Source organism: Pan paniscus, chromosome 6 (assembly GCF_029289425.2).
Source record: "Pan paniscus chromosome 6, NHGRI_mPanPan1-v2.0_pri, whole genome shotgun sequence".
Lineage (NCBI taxonomy): Eukaryota > Metazoa > Chordata > Mammalia > Primates > Hominidae > Pan > Pan paniscus.
The window spans coordinates 81,715,676-81,737,073 of record NC_073255.2 but is presented as its reverse complement, the minus strand read 5'-3'; the positions used below and the strand labels follow the sequence as shown (position 1 = coordinate 81,737,073).

The 21,398-nt window shown below is 45.5% G+C and overlaps 1 protein-coding gene and 1 pseudogene across 1 annotated transcript; both read left to right on the top strand.

Moving 5' to 3' along the window:
• Positions 1-21,398, top strand: part of LOC106634974 (rab5 GDP/GTP exchange factor-like) — an 82,740-nt pseudogene that overhangs the window by 36,753 nt on the left and 24,589 nt on the right.
• On the top strand, positions 5,036-9,091 carry LOC100996208 (S-phase kinase-associated protein 1-like). Its single transcript, XM_063605762.1, has one exon. The coding sequence runs from the start codon at positions 5,282-5,284 to the stop codon at positions 5,768-5,770; it is 489 nt and encodes a 162-aa protein (XP_063461832.1). The 5' UTR covers positions 5,036-5,281; the 3' UTR covers positions 5,771-9,091.

The window sequence follows — 21,398 nt, the reverse complement described above, 5'->3', positions numbered from 1 at the left end:
TGACATTTCCCACAGCACCCAGTCTTCCAGGCTCACTGGGGTGAGCCCCAGCACTGTGTACTCCAGTTGTGGTGGACACTGAGGAAGAGACCACCCAAGTGTGGGAACACGGCCAAGGCTGAGCTGATGAGTTGTTTTAAGAGGAGAGGGGACTTGGAGTCCCAGGTTCCAGACAAGGGGCTGGTACTTGCTAGATCTGTATTGGAAGTTTCACAGCTGAAGTGAGGAGTTGATACTGGGCAGGCTGAAGTTGTGGAGCCCAAGGTCAGGAGCCAGAAGTAACCAGAGGGGCCCTGGACCAAGATGCAGAAGGAAAGCAGTAACCAAGCAAGAGGGGAGGCCTGCAGCAGGGTAGTTGGAGTGCAGTTAGGGTGGGACCAGGAAACACACAGTGATTCAGGCATGGTGATCCTGCCTGTGGCGTCCTACGCGAGCTCCAGTGTGCCTTAGAAATTGAGGGCTGAGGCCAGGTATGGTGGCTCACACCTGTAATCCCAGCACTTTGGGAGGCCAAGGCAGGTAGGTCACCTGAGGTCAGGAGTTCAAGACCAGCCTGGCCAATAGGGTGAAACCCCGTCTCTAGTAAAAATACAAAAATTAGCTGAGCTTGATTGTGGACGCCTGTAGTCCTGGCTACTCGGGAGGCTGAGGCAGGAGAATTGCTTCAGCCTGTGAGGCAGAGGCTGCAGTGAGCCAAGATCATGCCACTGCACTCCATCCTGGGCAACAGAGTGAGACTCCATCCCCCACAAAAAAAGTAGTTGAGGACTGAGTGTAAAAGGACATTAACACAGTAGACAGTGAGGACAGGCAGCAGCCAATTCTCAAATGGTCACTTTCAAATACGGAGTGCATTTCAGTCTTGGTAGCACTGTGTAACGTCACTTCAGTCAGCAAATGGCCTTCCATTCTTGTGATAAGTACAGAAGAGAAGTCTCATTTTAGGATCCTAGCTGCTTTGTCATGTCATTTGACCTCCTAGTATTTCGAAAGGTGATGTGTGTGGGCCTGGGATTGTCTGAGTGTTCAGTGATGCCTCAGGCTTTCCCTAAACTGAAGGAGGTGACAAGACGAATGGTCACGGTTTGTCCTTAGAGCTCTTGTTTACTGTCTCTCTCCCTTTAGAGCCCTGCACTGGGTTACACCTCAGATGCTGTGTGTCCCTGTTAATGAAGACATCCCAGAAGTGTCTGATATGGTGTTGAAGGCGATCACAGGTCAGTGAAACCAAGAGCCTTTTTATTGGGGTGTTTTCCCCTTAAAGTTAACATTTTACTGTAATATTAGTCTATAACTTTGTAAAATGCAGATTATTGAAGGTACATTGGAATGTAGTAAAAGTGATTTGTAAGGTTGTTAGTTTTATGAATTTGATGGCATTCAGAAGAGCAGGTTAACTCTTTTCCCCCTTTATTTTCAGGGATTATGGTCTCGTTTCTTGGGCATTGAACTAAACTAAGGTCAAATACAGATAGAATATTTTTTTTTGTTTTTTTTTATGTAGTTTTTTTTATTCAGCTGACTGTTCCCATGATAGAACAAATTTCTTAAGATTCAGTTGCATTTATATATTCAAAATAATTTTGGAGAGAGGAAGGGAACTGGTAAGGCAAGGTAATCCCCACGCTGGAGTAACATAGTAAAATGATGCCTCTGACTGGTTGTTAGAGAAGCGCTGTGAGTTATTTTTCTGGTTTAATCAGGAAATAAATGAAGTTCCCCAGGTTGATGTGGTGCTGCCGTTCTAGACAGGTCCAGCCTCCTAATAAGGTTTGTTTCTCATTCATGGGAATGACCCAGGAAGAGTGCAACACAAACGTTTCAATTAAAAAAAAAATCTTAACGGAGAGATGGTCATCTTTGGCCAGTGTCTCCTTTATTAGAAAGAGGCCTTGGAAAGGCTTGTTCATGTAGACATTGTTAATGAAATTCTACTGGAAAGGAAGTGGGTTAACTGATAATAGTAGTGTTGGAGGCTGGCCATCGAGTAGGCTTCTTTTGTTACAGGAACCAGAGACTCACCCAAGCTACAGAAGAAATGGAGATTTGCTTAAGGTATTATCAGGTTTATAAAGAATCTGGTGGAGTCTTTCAGGACCTCAGCCCCAACGGTCCTCTAGGGAGTGGGCTATCTTACTGCCTCTACGCAGAAGAGGGTCTGCTCCAGGCATTCTCTGCTGATGTGATTCTTCCACTTTTCGGGTTCTGCTTCTCTTTGTGTATCTTCCCATGTCAACTCCTGTTGTTAAGTAAATTACTGGTTTCTGTAATTTCCTGTGCACGTTCTGGGGGTAGAATCCAAGTGGCCTAGGTCAATACTATGTGTTTTTTTTCTTGCAAGCTTTTCTGCTATTCTATGGCATAGGTCATGACTACTCTGCCCCCCCGCACCTTTTGCTTGGGGAACCTCATAAGAGGTTGAAGGTGAAAAAAAAAAAAAAAAAAAGAGGTTGAAGCTGGAGGCCTTCTAAAAGCCTGAATATGGACCTGGGACTTTTGTTTTTCCTGACTCTTACTAGAAAGTTCAAGATCAGCTGCTTTACATTTAGAGTGTTCCATAGGAGTTTTGTCCAAGCCAACGTAGCCTTTATGACCTATTGCTAATAAGGAAGTCCCCGGCCTTCCTGGCCTCTTTCACCCAGGTAGGGCATGGTTCATTGGGGCGTCAGCTGGTAGCAAGTGTTTCTGTGACCCATCAGTGGTGAAAGTAGAGGTGGGTTGCCCAAGGGATCAGGGAAGTGTAGCTGTGTTCCAAAAATATTGAGACTTGATAGGAGAGGCTGCCTGTCAAGTTACGCAGTGTGGGTCACATTCTTCTAGGGCTGAGAACTCATGTTCTGGGCTGACAAGTAATACGAGGTCTGTTGAAGAGAACTGCATAAAATTTTGAGAGTCATCAAGTGCTCTGCCCTGAGGTCGAACACTCTTCAGGACTTCTGAAAGGAAGTGTGTGTCACCCCAGGAAGGGGACCAGAGAGTCTATCATCAGCTCCTCTTAGCTCCAAGAGTTTAGGACAAGGAGAGTGTCAGGGCCTGTGGCTGATGGTGGAAATTTCCCTTTCTCTCTGTTTTGTTTTTTTAATTTTTAATTTTTATGTGTACGTAATAGGTGTATATATTTATGAGTTCCATGAGCTATTGTGATCAAGGCAGGTAATGGGTCGTAATCACCTTAGGGGAAATGGGGTTCATCCTCTGAAGCATTTAGCTTTTATGTTACAGACAACCCAGTTATATTCTCTTAATTACTCTTAAATGTACAATTAAATTACTTTTGACTACAGTTCCCCTTCCGTGCTAGCAATACTAGGTCTTATTCATTCTTTCTAACTTTTCTGGTACCCCTTGGCCATCCCCACTATCCCCCATGCCCCCCACTACCTTTCCTATCCTCTGCTAACCATCCTTCTGGTAAAACATCCTTCAGTTGTTTTAATTTTTTAGCTCTCACCAATGAGTGAGAACATGTGATGGTTGTCTTTCTGTGCCTGGCTTATTTCACTTAACATAATATCCTCCTGTTTCATCCATGTTGTTGCAAATGACTGGATCCCATTCTTTGGTATGGCTGAATAGTACTCCACTGTGTATGTGTGCCACGTTTTCTTTATCCATTCATCTGTTGACAGACACCCTTTCCCATTTGGCTCCGCTTGCATGACTTCTGTGTGGCTATGGGAGCAGTGGTTCTCAGCCAGGCACTAGTGGTCCTGGGTTCATTTGACAACATCCGGAGACATTTTTATTTATTTATTTTTGAGACAGGATCTCTCTGTCACCCAGGCTGGAGTGCAGTGGAACAATCATGGCTCACTGCAGCCTTGACCTCACAGGCTTAAGCGATCTTTCCGCCTCAGCCTCCCAAGTAGCTGGGACCACAGGCCACCACGCCCAGCTAATTGTTGTTTACATTCTGTAGAAACAGAGTTTCATCATGTTGCCTTGACTGTTCTCAACCTCCTAGACTCAATTGGTCTTCCCACCTTTACCTTCCAAAGTACTAGGATTACAGGTGTGAGCCACGAAGCCGGGCCTGGAGACATTTTAAAATGTCACAGCTGTGGGGGTGCTACTAACATCTAGTGGGTAGAGGCCAAGTATGCTACTAAACATTCTACAGTCACAAGATGGTTCCCTACAACAAAGAATTATTCAGCCCCAAATGTCAGGAGTGTCCATGTTGAGAAGCCATGACCTGGAGGTATAGCCTTTGTTTTCACACCACCATTAAAGATAAGCCTGGACACCTGGATCCAGCAGAGATGGAGTGCACACTCAGCTCTGTACTTCCTATTCATGAGAAGGCAGAGCCCTGGGAGAAGACATAGAGCAATTATGCAGGGCTCTGAAAAGTAAATCATAGCAGGCAGGCCTGGGAGGGAAATTATTAGACAGCAGTGAGTTTCCTGTATGTTGCTTTCTTCTCACATATCTCCTAGTTGAGACTTTGAAGCAGTGCAAATCATGGAATCACACACCAGGATGGGAATCCAAAGAGTTCCACGAAGAATTCCTTCAGGCCAGAGGATGCTAGGAAGGGGTCTCTGCAGGATGAAGCATGTGGAAGAGATCCCTTGGGGTGTTTGTCTTCCTTTATTCTCCTTTTCCTTCCCTTCTCTCCCTTTTTCCACCCCAGCCATGCCTTATGGCAATAGCAGCCACATACACATCCAGATAAAACATAATTCACTTTTTACTCGCTTTCAAAATGTCAGCAATAAAGATGAACAGGATGCCAGATGAAAGAACATTGAAAAATAAAGATTAACAAGAAAGTGGTTTAAACTTTAAAAGAGAGAATAAAAATCACCAATAAAAGGCAGAAGTCTAAAGATAAATGAAGGTATTAAAAATGGCTTTAAAAATCTTACCCAATCTTGGGCCAAGCGCTGTGGCTTACACCTGTAATCCCAGCACTTTGGGAGGCCGAGGTGTGTGGATCACGAGGTCAGCAGTTCGAGACCAGCCTGACCAACATGGTGAAACCCCGTCTCTACTAAAAATACAAAAAAATTAGCTGGGCATGGTGGCGGGCACCTGTAATCCCAGCGACTTGGGAAGCTGAGGCAGGAGAATCGCTTCAAACTGGAAGGCAGAGGTTGCAGTGAGCCAAGATTGCACCACTGCACTCTAGCCTGGGCAATAAGAGCAAAACTTTGTCTCAAAAAAAAAAAGAAAAAAAAAGTCGGTAGTGGCTTCGTCCTCCACTTTTCTCTTCCTCCGCTGATGCCTCCCAGCTCTCGTCAGCCTCCTGCTGGCCATCTCCTTAACACCAAACACTATGCCTTCAATTCAGTTGCAGAGTTTTGATGGAGAGATATTTGCAGTTGATGTGGAAATTGCCAAACAATCTGTGACTATCAAGACCACGTTGGAAGATTTGGGAATGGATGATGAAGGAGATGACCCAGTTCCTCTACCAAATGTGAATGCAGCAGTATTAAAAAAGGTCATTCAGTGGTGCACCCACCACAAGGATGACCCTCCTCCCCCTGAAGATGATGAGAACAAAGAAAAGCAAACAGACGATATCCCTGTTTGGGACCAAGAATTCCTGAAAGTTGCTCAAGGAACACTTTTTGAACTCATTCTGGCTGCAAACTACTTAGACATCAAAGGTTTGCTTGATGTTACATGCAAGACTGTTGCCAATATGATCAAGGGGAAAACTCCTGAGGAGATTCGCAAGACATTCAATATCAAAAATGACTTTACTGAAGAGGAGGAAGCCCAGGTACGCAAAGAGAACCAGTGGTGTGAAGAGAAGTGAAATGTTGTGCCTGACACTGTAACACTGTAAGGATTGTTCCAAATACTAGTTGCACTGCTCTGTTTATAATTGTTAATATTAGACAAACAGTAGACAAAAGCAGCGGCAAGTCAATTGTATTAGCAGAATATTGTCCGCATTGCATGTGCAGTTTGAGTACAGATTCCAAACCTATGGCTGAGTTTCTTCTAGTATGATCAAAAGTTTCTTTTTTTTTTTTTTTTTGCTCTGAATAAAACTGAACTGTGGGTTCTCTATAAGTGGCATTTTGGGCTTTCCTTCTTTTTTGTAAAGTAATGTCTGCCTAGTTTATTGTCCAGTTAACTTTAGTGACCTTTTAAAAGTTGGCATTGTAAATAAAACAACTTGCAAAAAAGTTTTCTGGAATAGAATTAACAAAATATTATCTTTATTCATGAGTTGGAAACTGGAAAAAGGCTTCTTGAAGTAAATGTTCTGAGCGGAGTTACTAGGATGTCTTCCAGCCTCCTGCAGTCAAGGAGTACCACTGTAATGATTAGCCTGTATGTAGCTGGGCTCCCTTCATTGCATTTGAGGACTTGTTTTCTTTTTCTTTAATTTTATTTTTAATCCTCTTAGTTTTAAATATATTGCCTAGAGACTCGGTTACTACCCAGTTTGTGGTTTTTTGGGAGAAATATAACTGGACAGTTTGTTAGCTTTTCAATTAAAAAGACACTTAACCCATGTGGGATGTCATGTTTTTATAATCATTGTTCCCATGTGGAGAAAATTATTCACACTACTTGCATGTAAAAAATAATTTAACTTTTTACATTAAAATATGTGGTAAAACCCAGAAAGCATCCATCATGAATGCAAGATACTTTCAATAAAAAGTAAGTTATAAAAAAAAAAGTCTTACCCAATCTTACCTAATTCTTATTTATAATAAGTTCCATATAAGTAGAAAAGAAAAATAAATAGATCAAGACATAGTAACAGTAATTATAACCTAGAATTAAAAGATTAAAGGAACCAAACAATAAAATAAGCAAAAGTTATGTAATTCACACAGTAGCCTCATAAGGGAATAAAAGCACTCAAAAGATAAGGCCTGTGCACTGCCCAATGTATCTGTCCCCTACACGTTGTCTTTCATGGCAGATGGGCCAAGGAGGGTTCCCCAGGAAGCTGACCTCAGGGATGATCTGAGAGCTGAAAGAACCCTTTGGTATACCCCACTGCCTGGCCAGAGTCTGAAAGTTTTATTCCTGCTAGTGGCAAGAATTTGGTGTAAAATTAAGCTGCCTTGGCTCTTTTATGATGTTCCAAGTTACCGGCAGATGTGCACCCATAGAGGCATGCTGCCTCTCCAGCAGTGCTGTCACCACGTGCTTCAGCACCCTTTGCTGTCCGCCACGCTTGTTGGAAAAGGGTGGGCATTCATGAGAGCCCCCTGCTTGGACTTAGTGGTAGTCGTGGGTAGTGAAATTTTTCTCTGGGAGAATTAAAATGTTATTTTGAGATTAAATGTATTACCTTACTTGATCCCCTCTGCCAATTAGCAGGTGTGAATGTCGTGATTTCTGTAGCTAGTGAAAATCCACGTGCTGTAGAGTTGGCCACTGTAGACCTAAGTGTGTTGGATTCTAGTAGCTGAATTTTTTTTTTTTTTTTTTTTTACAGGATTTTGCTCTTGCCCAGGCTGGAGTGCTGTGGTGTGATCATAGCTCACTGCAGCCTCAATCCCTCGGGCTTAAGCCATCCTTCTGCCTCAGTGTTTTGAGTAGTTGGGACTACAGGCACATAGAAGCACGCTTGGCTAATTTTTGTATTCTCACATCCAGTACAAAGATGCTTTGTGTAGCATTTTTGTATAGCATTTTCTGAGATTTTTTTTAAAAAGGTCAGTTCAGAGGATGTGAAATGATTTTCAAGCATTGTTTTGTTACAGTGGTTATTGATTCTAGGCAAGGCAGTTTTTAATTATCTGTAAGTTAATAAGGCTGAATACTCCCCCCCCCCCCTTTTTTTTTTCTTTTTTTGCTACAGGGCCTCACTCTGTCACCCAGGCTGGAGTGCAGTGGTACAATCGTAGCTCACCGCAGCCTTGACCACCCAGGCTCAAGCAATCCTCTCACCTCAGCCTGCTGTGTAGTTGGTACCACAGGCATGCACCATCACACTGGGCTAATTTTTTTTTTTTTTTTTTTTTTGAGATATCGTGTCTCACTATGTTTCCCAGGCTCGTCTCATACTCCTGGGCTCAAGCAGTCCTCCAACCTCGACCTCTCTAAGAGCTGGAATTGCAGGCACGAGCCACCACTCCTGACCTGAATTCTTCCTTTTTCTTCCTACTAAACTCTGCTTATTTGCTTTCGACTAAATGTACTGTGAAGCTAATCAATTTGGAGTGGTGCAGCTTATGGACTTGGTTTTCTGTGCTAAGACCCTGGGAAGTAAGAGGGGGGGGGACGGGAAGCCAGGATGTTTAGGGAGCATTTCTGATAAATTGCCTAAAAGATCTCAAAACAGGTACAAAAATTAGCTGAGCATTGTAGCAGGTGCCTGTAATCCTAGCTCCTCAGGAGGCTGAGGCAGGAGAATTGCTTGAAACGGGAGGTTGGGTTGCAGTGAGCCAAGATTGCACCATATCAACTGCATACCAACTTCCCACAAAAACTGACTTTTTGGGGACTCTCACATATCTTTAAAGTAGGTCATTGAATTGATTTTTTTGGAGGTTTCTCATATTGGTTGAATTATTCTGGTACGGACTCTTGCCTTATATAGAGGTTTCTATTTCTCTTAAGTCAGTGTCAATACAATGGCTGGAGTTTCTGTTTTTGCAACAAGAAGGTGTTGGTATTTTATGTAGGGTAAATGTGATTAGAATAAACCTTTGGAACAGAAGTCTTTTTTTTTTTTTTTCTTTTTTATTGATCATTCTTGGGTGTTTCTCGCAGAGGGGGATTTGGCAGGGTCACAGGACAATAGTGGAGGGAAGGTCAGCAGATAAACAAGTGAACAAAGTTCTCTGGTTTTCCTAGGCAGAGGACCCTGTGGCCTTCCGCAGTGTTTGTGTCCCTGGGTACTTGAGATTAAGGAGTGGTGATGACTCTTAACGAACATGCTGCCTTCAAGCATCTGTTTAACAAAGCACATCTTGCACCGCCCTTAATCCATTCAACCCTGAGTGGATACAGCACATGTTTCAGAGAGCACAGGGTTGGGGGTAAGGTCACAGATCAACAGGATCCCAAGGCAGAAGAATTTTTCTTAGTACAGAACAAAATGAAAAGTCTCCCATGTCTACCTCTTTCTACACAGACACAGCAACCATCCGATTTCTCAATCTTTTCCCCACCTTTCCCCCCTTTCTATTCCACAAAACCGCCATTGTCTTCATGGCCCGTTCTCAATGAGCTGTTGAGTACACCTCCCAGATGGGGTGGTGGCCGGGCAGAGGAGCTCCTCACTTCCCAGTAGGGGCGGCCGGGCAGAAGCGCCCCTCACCGCCCGGACGGGGCGGCTGGCCGGGCGGGGGGCTGACCCCCCCCACCTCCCTCCCGGACGGGGCGGCTGGCCGGGCGGGGGGCTGACCCCCCACCTCCCTCCCGGACAGGGCGGCTGGCCGGGCAGAGGGGCTCCTCACTTCCCAGTAGGGGCGGCCGGGCAGAGGCGCCCCTCACTTCCCCGACGGGGCGGCTGGCCCGGCGGGGGGCTGACCCCCCCACCTCCCTCCCGGAGGGGGCGGCTGGCCGGGCAGAGGGGCTCCTCACTTCCCGGTAGGGGTGGCCGGGCAGAGGCGCCCCTCACCTCCCGGACAGGGCGGCTGGCCGGGCGGGGGGAGGAACAGAAGTCTTTATGAATAAAGTTTTGCAATCCACCCCTCTTCCAAAAATTGATTTGATTCTTTCTTAGGAAAATATACATTATTATTAATACTCTCATGCTACAAAGGTTTTCTGGTTAAGCTGCAGCCATCATCATTCCTAAAAATGAAACATTGGAGACATTTGTCAAGATACTCAGTCTTCAAACAGAAATAAAAGTAGAGAAAAAAGGAGTTAACATAATCAGTATAGAGCTATTATTGTCTGGTGGTGAGGACATGAACTCTGGAGCTGGAAGTCTTGGATTTGGTTTTGAATTTTATTCTGCTACTTATTAGCCCATTGGCCCTGAACAAATCTCATGTTTCAGAGTCCTCAGTTGTGAAATGGAGTTAATAATATTACTGCTTCATGGGGTTGTTGTCTGAACTTAGAACAAATAATAGCTATTATTTGTAAATGGTTATTTTATGTAGATAACCCAAGAGAAGTCTGGGTGTTGTGGCTCACACCTGTAATCGCTTTTGGAGGCAAGGCAGCAGGACTGCTTGAGGCCAGGAGTTCGAGAGCAACATCAGAAACATAGCGAGACCCCCATCTCTACAAAAAATAAAACACTAGCTGGGCATGGTAGTGTGTACCTGTAATTTCAGCTGCTGGGGAGGCTTGAGGGGAAGACCACCTAAGCCCAGGAATTTGAGCTTGCAGTGAGCTGTGATCTCACCACTGCATGCTGGCCTGAGTGAGACTCTTTCACAGAAAAAAAAAAAGGAAAAAAGAAAACCCAAAAGAATTTATATTGAAACTATAGAATTTCATCTCCATCTTAGAGATGAAATTCTAAAATAACCATAAAAACTAACTGTACAAAATGACTTTCCTATATATTATTACTAACTACTTAGCAAATATTATGGAGAAACAATTAATTTACAATAGAAACAAATATAAATCACCTATAGAGAACAAGAGCTTTCAGGATCGTTATGAAAAACAGAAAATTGAGTGAGAAGCACAAAGATGTGACTGCACAGTGCCCTGTGCTTGGACTTTAGGGCTCTGTAGCTGCCATTGTGAAATTCTTTTTTTTCTTTTTCTTTATGAGATAAGGTCTTGCTCTGTCACCCAGGCTGGAGTACAGTGTTGCAAACATTACTCATTGCAGCCTGGACCTCCTGGGCTCAAGCTAGCCTCCCTTCTCAGCCACCTGAGTAGCTGAGACTACACATGTGTGCCACTGCACCCAGCTAATTTTAAGATTTTTTATAGAGACAGCCTCTCACTTTTTTTTTTTTTTTTTTTAGTTGGAGTCTTGTTCTGTCGCCCAGGCTGGAGTGCAGTGGCACGATCTCAGTTCACTGCAACCTCCACCTCCTGGGTTCAAGCGATTTTCCTGCATCAGCCTCCCAAGTAGCTGGGACTACAGGTGCGTGCCACCATACCTGGCTAAGTTTTTGTATTTTTAGTAGAGACGGGCTTTCACTGTGTTAGCCAGGATGATCTCGATCTCCTGACCTCATGATCCACCCGCCTCAGCCTCCCAAAGTGTTGGGATTACAGGTATGAGCCACCGCGCCCAGCTGTCCTGGCTTGTTTTAAACTCTTGGGCTCAAGCAGTCCTCCCACCTTGGCTTCCTAATGCGCTGGGATTACCGGCATGAGCCTCCGTGCCCCACCCCACTGAAAAAAGAAATTTGTACTTAGTTTTTCCCCCCAGGATCCTCTGTGTGTTAAAAAAGGTTGAATGGGGAACCTGAAACTCCTCCCCCTGCTCTTGGAAGTGTAGGGCACTTCCCTTTCTCCACAGTGTCAGTAGAGGTTGGGTGGAGACTGAACTTCCAGCCCTGCCAGGTGAGCATGAATTGTTTGTTCCTGTCCTCTCCACCATCTCTGTGGTATTGGTGGGGGCTGAGAGGGGAGCCTGGATTTCTGCCTCCACCCATGGTAATGAGGTCACAACTCCCTTTTCCCACCAGTGTGATGTTGGCTAAAGAATATTTAAATCAGATTGAGAGCCTCCTAATATAACACCCCAGACTTTCAAGACACAATAAAAAAATCACTCACCATCTGTGCGCACTTCCTGCCTGTAATCCCAGCACCTTGGGAGGCCAAGGCAGGCAGATCACCTGAGATCAGGAGTTTGAGACCAGCCTGGCCAACATGGCAAAACCTGGTCTCTACTAAAAATACAAAAATTAGCCGGGCGTGGTGGTGGGCGCCTGTAATCCCAGCTACTTGGGAGGCTGAGGCAGGAGAATTGCTTGAACCCCGGAGGCGAAGGTTGCAGTGAGCCAAGATTGCGCCCTGCACTCCAGACTGCGAGACAGAGCTAGACTCTGTCTCAAAAAAAAAAAAAGAAAAGAAAAAAGAAAAAAAAATGGCCGGGTGCAGTGGCTCAAGCCTGTAATCCTAGCATGTTGGGAGGCCGATGGGGGCAGATCACCTGAGGTCGGGAGTTTGAGACCAGCCTGGCCAGCATGGCGAAACCCTGTCTCTACTAAAAGTACAAAAGTTAGCTAGGCACGATGATGGGAGCCTGTAAAATCCCAGCTACTCAGGAGGCTGATGCAGGAGAATAGGTTGAACCCAGGAGGTGGAGGTTGCAGTGAGCCAAGATCGCACCACTGCACTCCAGACTGCATGACAAGAGCGAGATTCTGTGTCAAGAAAAAAAATCATATCTGAACCAAATGACACATATGTTGGAATTACCTGACAAATATTTTAAAGAAAACATCATAAAAATTCACCAATGAGTAAAGAGAAACATGCTTCAAACAAATGAAAAAGCCCCAGCAAAACCACTGGAAACATGAACCAAATGGAAATTTTAGAATCGCAACTGATAATAACTGGAAGTTCTTAAATTTCGTATTAGAGGGCCGGGCACGGTGGCTCACACCTGTAATCTCAGCACTTTGGGAGGCTGAGGCGGGTGGATCACCTGAGCTCAGGAGTTCGAGGCCAACCTGGCCAATGTGGTGAAACCCCGTCTCTACTAAAAATACAAAAATTAGCTGGGCACGGCGGTGCATGCCTGTAATCCCAGCTACTCGGAAGGCTGAGGCACAAGAATGACTACTTGAACTGGGAAGCAGAGATTGCAGTGAGCCAAAATGGTGCCACTGCACTCCAGCTTAGGCGACAAAGAGAGACTCCATCTCAGAAAAAAAAAAAAAAATTCATATTAGAATTGCAGTGACTGAAGAATGGATCTATTAACTGGGATATAGATCAATAGAAATTCCCAATGTGAACAACAGAGAGCAAATTGAACCTTTAAAGTGTAGGCTTAGGGACAGGTGGGACGGTGAAAAAAAAAAAAAAATCTATCATTCTTGTCACTGGAGTCCTAGAAGGAGAGGAGAAAAATGCATATGGCTAAAAAAATATTAAATAGCAGCTGAAGATCTCCCCCAAATTTTCAAAGGCAGAAAGCTATAGATTTAAGAAGGAGAATGAACCACAAACAGGATAAATTAAATAAATTATGCAAGGATATGTCACAAACCTCTCAGAATTAAAGACAAAAAAAACCTTGAAAGTAGTTAAACAGCAAATGACAGATTACCTATAGTGGAACGATTGATTGATTGATGGATGGATTTTTTGAGACAAGACCTCTCTGTCACCCAGGCTGGAGTGCAATGGCAAAATCATGGCTCAAGGCAGCCTCAGCTCCCAGACTCATGCTTCAGTGAGGTGTGACTCTGCCACTGTACTCCAGCCTGCATGACAGAGTTAGAGTTTGTCTCAAATTTATTTATTTATTTATTTATTTTTGGCTAGGCGCAGTGGCTCATGCTTGTAATCCAGCACTTTGGGAGGCTGAGGCAGGCGGATCATGAGGTCAAGAGATCGAGACCATCCTGGCCAACATAGTGAAACCCTGTCTCTACTAAAAATGCAAAAATTAGCTGGGCATGGTGGCATGTGCCTGTAGTCCCAGCTACTCAAGAGGCTGAGGCAGGAGGATCGCTTGAACCTGGGAGGCAGAGGTTGCAGTGAGCCGAGATAATGCCACTGCACTGCAGTTCAAAAAAAGAATTTTTTTTTAATTAAAAAGTTCTAGTATCTAAAATGAGCAAAATCACTGTGTGCAGCCAAGGTGGGTGGATCATCTGAGGTCAGGAGTTCAAGACCAGGCTGCAGGGAGCCGAGATTGCACCACTGCACTCCAGCCTGGGAGAAAGAGTGAGACTCCGTCTCAAAAAAAAGTAAAAATGCATTTAAAAGAACAGCATCAACCAGGTACAGTGGCTCATGCCTGTAATCCCAACACTTTGGGAGGCTGAGGGTGGAGGATAGCTGAGCCCAGGAGTTTGAGACCAGCCTGGGCAACATGGTGAAACTCTGTCTCTACAACAAAAATTAGCCAAACGTGGTAGCATGCACCTGTAGTCTCAGCTACTTGGGAAGCAGGGGCAGGATTGCTTGAGTCTGGGAGGTCGAGGCTGCCATGATTATACTACCTACTCCAGCCTGGGCAACAGAGCAAGACCCTGTCTCAAGAAAAAAAAATGCAAAAACAAAACAAAAGAGAATAACATCATTTCCTTATCATTAGTTTGAAGTGAGTCATTGGTAAAAGTTTCTATTTTCAAAAAAAGCATTAAAATATAGTGTGAGGCCAGGCATGATGGCTCATTCCTGTAATCCCAGCACTTTGGGAAGCTGAAATGGATTGCCTGAGCCCCGGAGGTTGAGGCTGCAGTGAGCCATGTTTGTGTCACTTCACACTAGCAGCCTGGGGAACAGAGCAAGACCTTGTCTCAAAACAACAATACGTGGTTTACCACAACCAACAGGAAAAATCTGGATAAAACTGTATGAAATATTTACTGCTGTGCTCAACATGGTCGTGTAGAGGTCAAGGGCAAAAGTCCTGGGGTCAGGCCACCTGGTCTGCTGTCTAATTAGCTGTGTCATCTTTGGAAAGGTACTTGAACTCTCTGTGCCTTAGAATTCGTTTTCTAAAATGTGGGCGGGGCACGGTGGCTCATTCTTGTAATCCCAGCCCTTTGGGAGGCCGAGGCCGGCGGATCACGAGGTCAGGAGGTCGAGACCATCCTGGCTAACGCGGTGAAACCCTGTCTCTACTAAAAATACAAAAAATTAGCCAGGCATGGTGGCAGGCGCCTGTAGTCCCAGCTATTTCGGAGGCTGAGGCAGGAGAATGGCGTGAACCCGGGAGGCGGAGCTAGCAGTGAGCCGAGATCACGCCACTGCACTCCAGCCTGGGCAACAGAGCGCGACTCCATCTCAAAAAAAAAAAACAAACAAAACACACACACACACACACACACACACACAAATTAGCCGGGCGTGGTAGTGGGCACCTGTAATTCCAGCTACTGCGGAGGCTGAGGTTGGAGAATTGCTTGAACCCAGGAGGCAGAGGTTTTTATACTTGCTAGGCAGAACTTAATTAACAATCAATTAGGAAAAGATATCGAAGCAGTAAACTGAAGTCAGGGTGAAAAGTTCTGTTGACCAAACATGGATTCTCTCCTTCTAGAACCAAGTTACAGTTGGAGTTACAGAAAATACTTTGAACAGGTCCTTTGGTATCCTGTAGGAAATCAGACAAAAACATAGATCAGTTACTTTCTTTTTCTTTTTTGACACAGTGTCTCACTCTGTCGCCCAGGCTGGAGTGCGGTGGCGAGATCACCGAGATCACCGCTCACTGCAGCCTCCACCTCCTGGGCTCAAGCGATCCTCCTGCCTCAGCCCCGCAAGTAGTGCGGACTACAAGCCCGCGCCACCATGCCCAGCTAATTTTTTGTATTTTTGTAGAGACAGGGTTTCACCATGTTGCCCAAGCTAGTCTGGAACTCCTCAGCTCAAGCGATCCGCCCACCTCAGCCTCCCAAAGTGCTGGAATTAAGGGCCCCTGAGCCACCGGGCCGGCCCAATTACTTTACTCAGTTTGAGCATTAGCACTGGAAGAAAAGCTCTCACTTGCATATATATTTTTTTAAAGACATGATCTCACTCTGTCCTGTCACCCAGGCTGGTGTGCAGTGGCGTAATGTCGGCTTACTGTAACCTTAACCTCCCGGGTTCAAGCAATTCTTTTTTTTTCTTTTTGAGACGGAGTCTCGCTCTGTCGCCCAGGCTGGAGTGCAGTGGAGCGATCTCGACTCACTGCAACCTCCGTCTCCCGGGTTCAAGCAATTCTCTGCCTCAGCCTCCCTAGTAGCTGGGATTATCGGTGCCCGCCACCACGCCCAGCTAATTTTTGCATTTTTAGTAGAGACGGGGTTTCACCATCCTGGTCAGGATGATCTTGTACTCCTGACCTCGTGATCCACCTCCCTTGGCCTCCCAAAGTGCTGGGATTACAGACGTGAGCCACCACGCCTGGCCCGATCGCTTTTATTTTTAATAAGATGTTTTCTTCGTTTCCTATTCGCTTCTACCACCCTACAAATTTCCAAAGGTTTTAATGTTGCTGCAACAGCCATCAGAGGTCAAGCTAGGGGGTGCAGCTCCCTAATGCGGGGCAGCCTCAGAGGGGGCCAACCCTGCCCAGTATGAGCGGCGCTGGGCGGCAGGGGACGCTGCTGTGGTCCCCGGTACCTGGCTGGGTTAGGTGTTGGGGGCCGCACCTACACAGCCTCAGGTGAGGTGAGTGCGTGGCAAGGACTGCAGCTGGCTCTAGCGGGCTTGTGCTGTCCATTGAGGAGCTTCTGCGCCACCTTGTGCTTGTGCCCGCTGGGCGCCAGCCCGTTGGTGCGCAGCGCGTGCTCCAGTAGCGTCAAGCCCTTGCTGCGCCCAACGCGCAGGCCGGGAAGTCGCGCAGGTAGTAGTAATCCAGGCAGTGGTAAAGCTCCCCTTGTAGTTTGTTGCCTGCCGCCGGGTCAGAGCCTGCAGAAGCTGACCAGCTGCCTGTGGCCACCCGCCTGCGCATGCGCGCTTCTGGAAGCCCCAGCACCCCCCCTCCCCCGCCGCCCCGCCTCGAGTTCCGATTGGGCGCACCTCTGGTGACGTCACGGGGACGGGCGTTCGCCGAAGGCGCGTGTCTTCGGCGATGTCACAGCACCGGGCCTTCCGCGATGTCACAGTGACGGTACAGTGCCTGGAGCTAGGCTGTTTTCTCCTTAGAGTGGAGCTTGGTAACCGCGACCTCCCTGCCAGGTCCTTTGTGTTGCTGGCTGGAGATGGGTAGTTGACAAACTCCGACCCAGCACAGTGTTTATGTGGGTCAAAACTAGAAAACTATGTCTGGATGCGGCCGAGGCGGAAGGATCCCTTCAGGCCAGGAGTTAAAGAGCAGCCTGAGCAACGTGGCGCGACCCCATCTCAGTAGTTTCACCTCAACTTCCCAGCTCCTTGAACCCCAAGGTTCAAGGCTGCCATGAGCTGTGATGCCATCACAGCACTCCGTCCTGCGAGACTGAGGTAAACCATGTCTAAAAAAATAAAAAAATAAACTATCCAACTGTGCAACAGGGAGGGACTGCTTAAAGAAAACATGAGGCTGGCTGGACCCTATAATCCCGGCACTTTGGGAGGCCGAGGTGGGCGGATCACAAGGTCAGGAGATCCAGACCATCCTGGCTAACATGGTGAAACCCCGTCTCTACTAAAAATACAAAAAATTAGCTGGGCATGGTGGCAGCAGCCTGTAGTCCCAGCTTCTCCGGAGGCTGATGCAGGAAAATGGCGTGAACCCGGGAGGCGGAGCTTGCAGTGAGCCGAGATCGCGCCACTGCACTCCAGCCTGGGCAACAAAGCAAGACTCCGTCTCAAAAAATATATATATTTGGGCCTGCTTCTTTTGTGTGTGTGTATAATGGAGTTTCACTCCTGTTGCCCAGGCTGTAGTGCACTGGTACTATCTCAGCTCACTGTAACCTCCACCTTCTGGGTTCGAGGGATTCTTATACCTCATACCTCAGCCTCCTGAGTAGCTGGGATTATAGGCATCCACCACCATGCTCAGCTAATTTTTGTATTTCATAGTAGAGACAGGGTTTTACCATGTTGGCCAGGCTGAAACTCCTTACCTCATGTGATCTGCCCACCTTGGCCTCCCAGAGTGCTGGGATTACAGGCATGAGCCACCGTGCCCAGCCTAAACTGCCCAATTTTAAGGGGACAATTGGGAAAACAATTGTTTAAAAAGGCAATGAAGGCGTTGCCATGACTGTGGTTAGCAGTGCGAAGATCCTAGAAAACCTGTGTGAACTCCTGGGGGCTCATAGTCTACTGCCTGGTCAAGAGCTTTAGAAAACTTGGATGTACATGTTAGGACACCAGGTTCTGAAAGCTCTCAGGGTTGTATAAACTTCTATATTAAGTTCCATGATGCTCGATGGGTAGTCCCACATTTAGACACGCTATTGCTATTGCTGCTGCTTTCCTTATCATGAAAAGAGAAGATGCAGATAATACCTGAAGCAGGAAGACAAAGGGGAGATACTGAACTTGTCATCTAACTTTGGGTGCCCCTCATGCTTCGTGTTTCCCATTGAGCCTCACTTATCAGTGACACAGGGAATGGTCCCTTTGCTCTCCACTTTCCCTGTGGCTGCCTGGAGGTAGGGGAGGCAGATCATGTCACTTGCCGACATTATGTTGCTGTGGATTCGTTGGAGCGACAGGAACAGGAAATTTTCCTGGTGGTGTATGTATCACTGGGGCTCACAGGGGTACTTTTTAGTCTTCTCACTGGGCTCTGTGATTCTGTGACCCTGGTTATTACATGTTCAGAAAGTGTCAGCTTATTTGAAAGTGATACTCTTCTTTTCTATTTAAACATTGCCAAAGACCATCACACTGTTTTTTTTAATTGAAATATTTTTTTATTTTTTTATTTTTTGGAGATAAGAGTCTTGCCCTTTCATATGAACATGAAGGGACTCAGTCCTTCACCTATTGTTGGTCTTTAATTTGATAACGTATCAGTAAAGGGTTATGTCTGAGTGAATTATAGAAGTTTAGGACCTAAAAAAGGAAGGTCCCAGAAACTGGGCTTTGGTTTATTTTTACTACTGCACTTGCTATTGAAACCAAGCAGGTGACTTCATTTCTCTTGGATTCAGCTTTCTCATGTGTCAGGATGGGAGAGGAAGGGAGGCGTTGGGATAAGTGTCATTCCACTGTCTGTACTTCAAATCTGGCTAACATGTGTGGCAAATACTTAGATTTGTTGACAGAGGTTTCCTGGAGTGCTGTCTTGAACGATTCTGAACAGGCTCAGCAAGAAAGTGTGTTTCAGTTTTGGGTGTATCTGTCATGGAGAAGGAAGTAAGGACTGGGGAGCACTCACAGCATTCCTGGGGCATTCCTGTCCATTATTTCAATACCTGGTGCTGATGTTTCCTGTCTCTTGTCAGGAATCCTGTCTACTGTGTGTCTGATGACATGAACTTACTGAGTGCTGCTTAGTTGCATCATAGACACCACCTGTCTTTGAACAGCTACCCTGACTCTTGATGGAATGCAAAGGCTGCCAAGGGCCACTGGTATGTGGAATGGCCTTCGGTCATTTCTGCTTAGAACACAGAGGTCATTTTGGCTACTAACATAACTCTTCTTTTGAGTGAAAGGGTTAAAATGTTCCTCCCAAAAGTACTTAATTTTTAGGCTTGTTCTTCAGATTTGCCCAATATCCTAAGCAAAATGCCTTCAATATGAAGTGAATATTGCTTGATTGTAGGGAACTTGTCCATAATGTACTTGAGAATGCAGATACAAATAAAAGAATGTCTGTGTCAAATTTTATTTTCCACAAATTATGTTCTCTTTCAGCTTAAGCTCTTGGACTCACTGAGGCAGTAAAAGAACCATATCCTGTGTTTGAATCAAACCCCGAGTTCCTGTATGTTTAGAAGGTTTGCCAGACAGAATTCCCTTTTGAAGCCCTCCTGGTTTGGAATTCCATGACTTAAAAGGATCGTCCGTGGGAGTAATAACATCAAGTTTGTTGGTAAAAAGTAAGTTTTAGGCCAGGTGTGGTGGCTCATGTCTGTAATCCCAGAACTTTGGGAGGCTGAGGCGGGCAGATCACCTGAGGTCAGGAGTTCGAGACCAGCCTGGCAGACATGGGAAAACCCTGTATCCACTAAAAATACAAAGAATTAGGTGAGCATGGTGGCGGGCACCTGTGATCCCAGCTACTTGGGAGGCTGAAGCAGGAGAATCACTTGAACCTGGGAGGCAGAGGCTGCAGTGAGCCAAGATCACAACACTGCACTCCAGCCTGAGTGACAGAGCGAGACTCTGCCTCAACAACAACAACAACAATAAAAAGTAAGTTCTATTTGCCACTGTCGTCATTTCTGGAATTAAAACAATAAAATGACATTTCTACTAAAATGTTTTTCTAGCTAGAGGTGACAGGTGTGGCTGTAAGTCCTTGATGGAAAAGCCTGGCTCTGAGCCACAGTCCTGGCACTCTCCATTGCCCCTGCCATTCCCCATCCCGTACTCAGTCATCTTCATCAGTGCAAGAATAGTGACCACTGCCTCCACGATGTTCAGACACACTGTGGTGGCATGCACTATACCTAAGTACTTGAATGAAGTTTAATCTGCTGGGTTTTTTCTGCTCTGTTATTCCTGGGTCAATCTTATTAGCAAGTAAATATTGATGATTGAGTTTCTTCTCCTTTTTCTGAGACAGAGTTTCACTCTTGTTGCCCAGGCTGCAGCGCAGTGGCGCGATCTCCACTCACTGCAACCTCTGCCTCCCAGGTTCAAGTGATTCTCCTGCCTCAGCCTCTGAAGTAGCTGGGATTACAGGCATGCACCACCATGCCCGACTAATTTTTGTATTTTTCGTAGAGATGATGTTTCACCACGTTGGTCGGGCTGGTCTCAAACTCCTGACCTCAGGTGACCCACCTACCTCAGCTTCCCAAAGTATGGGGACTGCAGGTGTGAGCCACCATGCCCGGCCTGATGATTGAGTTTTTCTTATTATATCTGCATTTCTGCAGAACTTTAGTGGCTGAAGAAAGTACACTAGTGTTAATTTTCTTTTTCATGAAAGAAGTAATTTACTCTTCAGACAATTACTTGCCAGTCATAGGAAGGAAAAGTCAGGGTTTTCATCCACAATGATAGGAATTATTGTGACATTACAGGATGACTCTGTGATCAGCTTTAGGAAAAAACCCTGGTCATATCACAACCGTTTTACTAGCTGTGAGGCCACCATTGTTGGTAAAAAGTAAGTTTCTTTCTAGACCTGAACTAGTTATTTCCTAGTTACCTCCTGGAGTGGCTAATAAAATAAACACTAAAGGTAAGAGATTACCTGTATTTCGTATTATATTTCACTGCATTAAGACACTCTTTATCAGCATTTCTTAAATCACACAGAATCATTGTCCACTCTCTTTGTGGGACTTGCAGTTAGTTTCTTGCCTTTTTAAGGTATTTTATTTAATGGACCTCTTTTTCTTTAAAAAAATTTTGTTGGAAGTGTCACATTTGCAATCCCACTTCACTCATGTTTCCATGGCTTTGTTGAGCCCCCTGTGGAGGATTACACTACAAGTTTAATTCTGCAGGTTTCTTTGAAAAGAGCCAAACTGAAAGAATTTTAATGCTCTGCTCTTATAAAGCATCTCCTTCTGTATTTTTTTCTACAATATACTAAAATAATTCTGTGCTCTATTTTACAGCTTCACAGTTTCTAAAAAGACCACGAAGCCCTGAGAGTAATGAAAAGGTTCCTGAAATTGAGGTCACTGTGGAAGGTAAGGGCCAGTCCTTGCCATGTTTCTGTTAATACTCCAGTTTAATAGTTATGTCAATTCACTAGCTTCATGTTTATACAGATGAAGGTAACCAAACTAGTTTTACCT

What these genes read in the sequence shown, in the direction of transcription:
- LOC100996208 (XM_063605762.1), top strand. Translation starts at nt 5,282, where the DNA reads ATGCCTTCAATTCAGTTGCAGAGTTTTGATGGAGAGATATTTGCAGTT.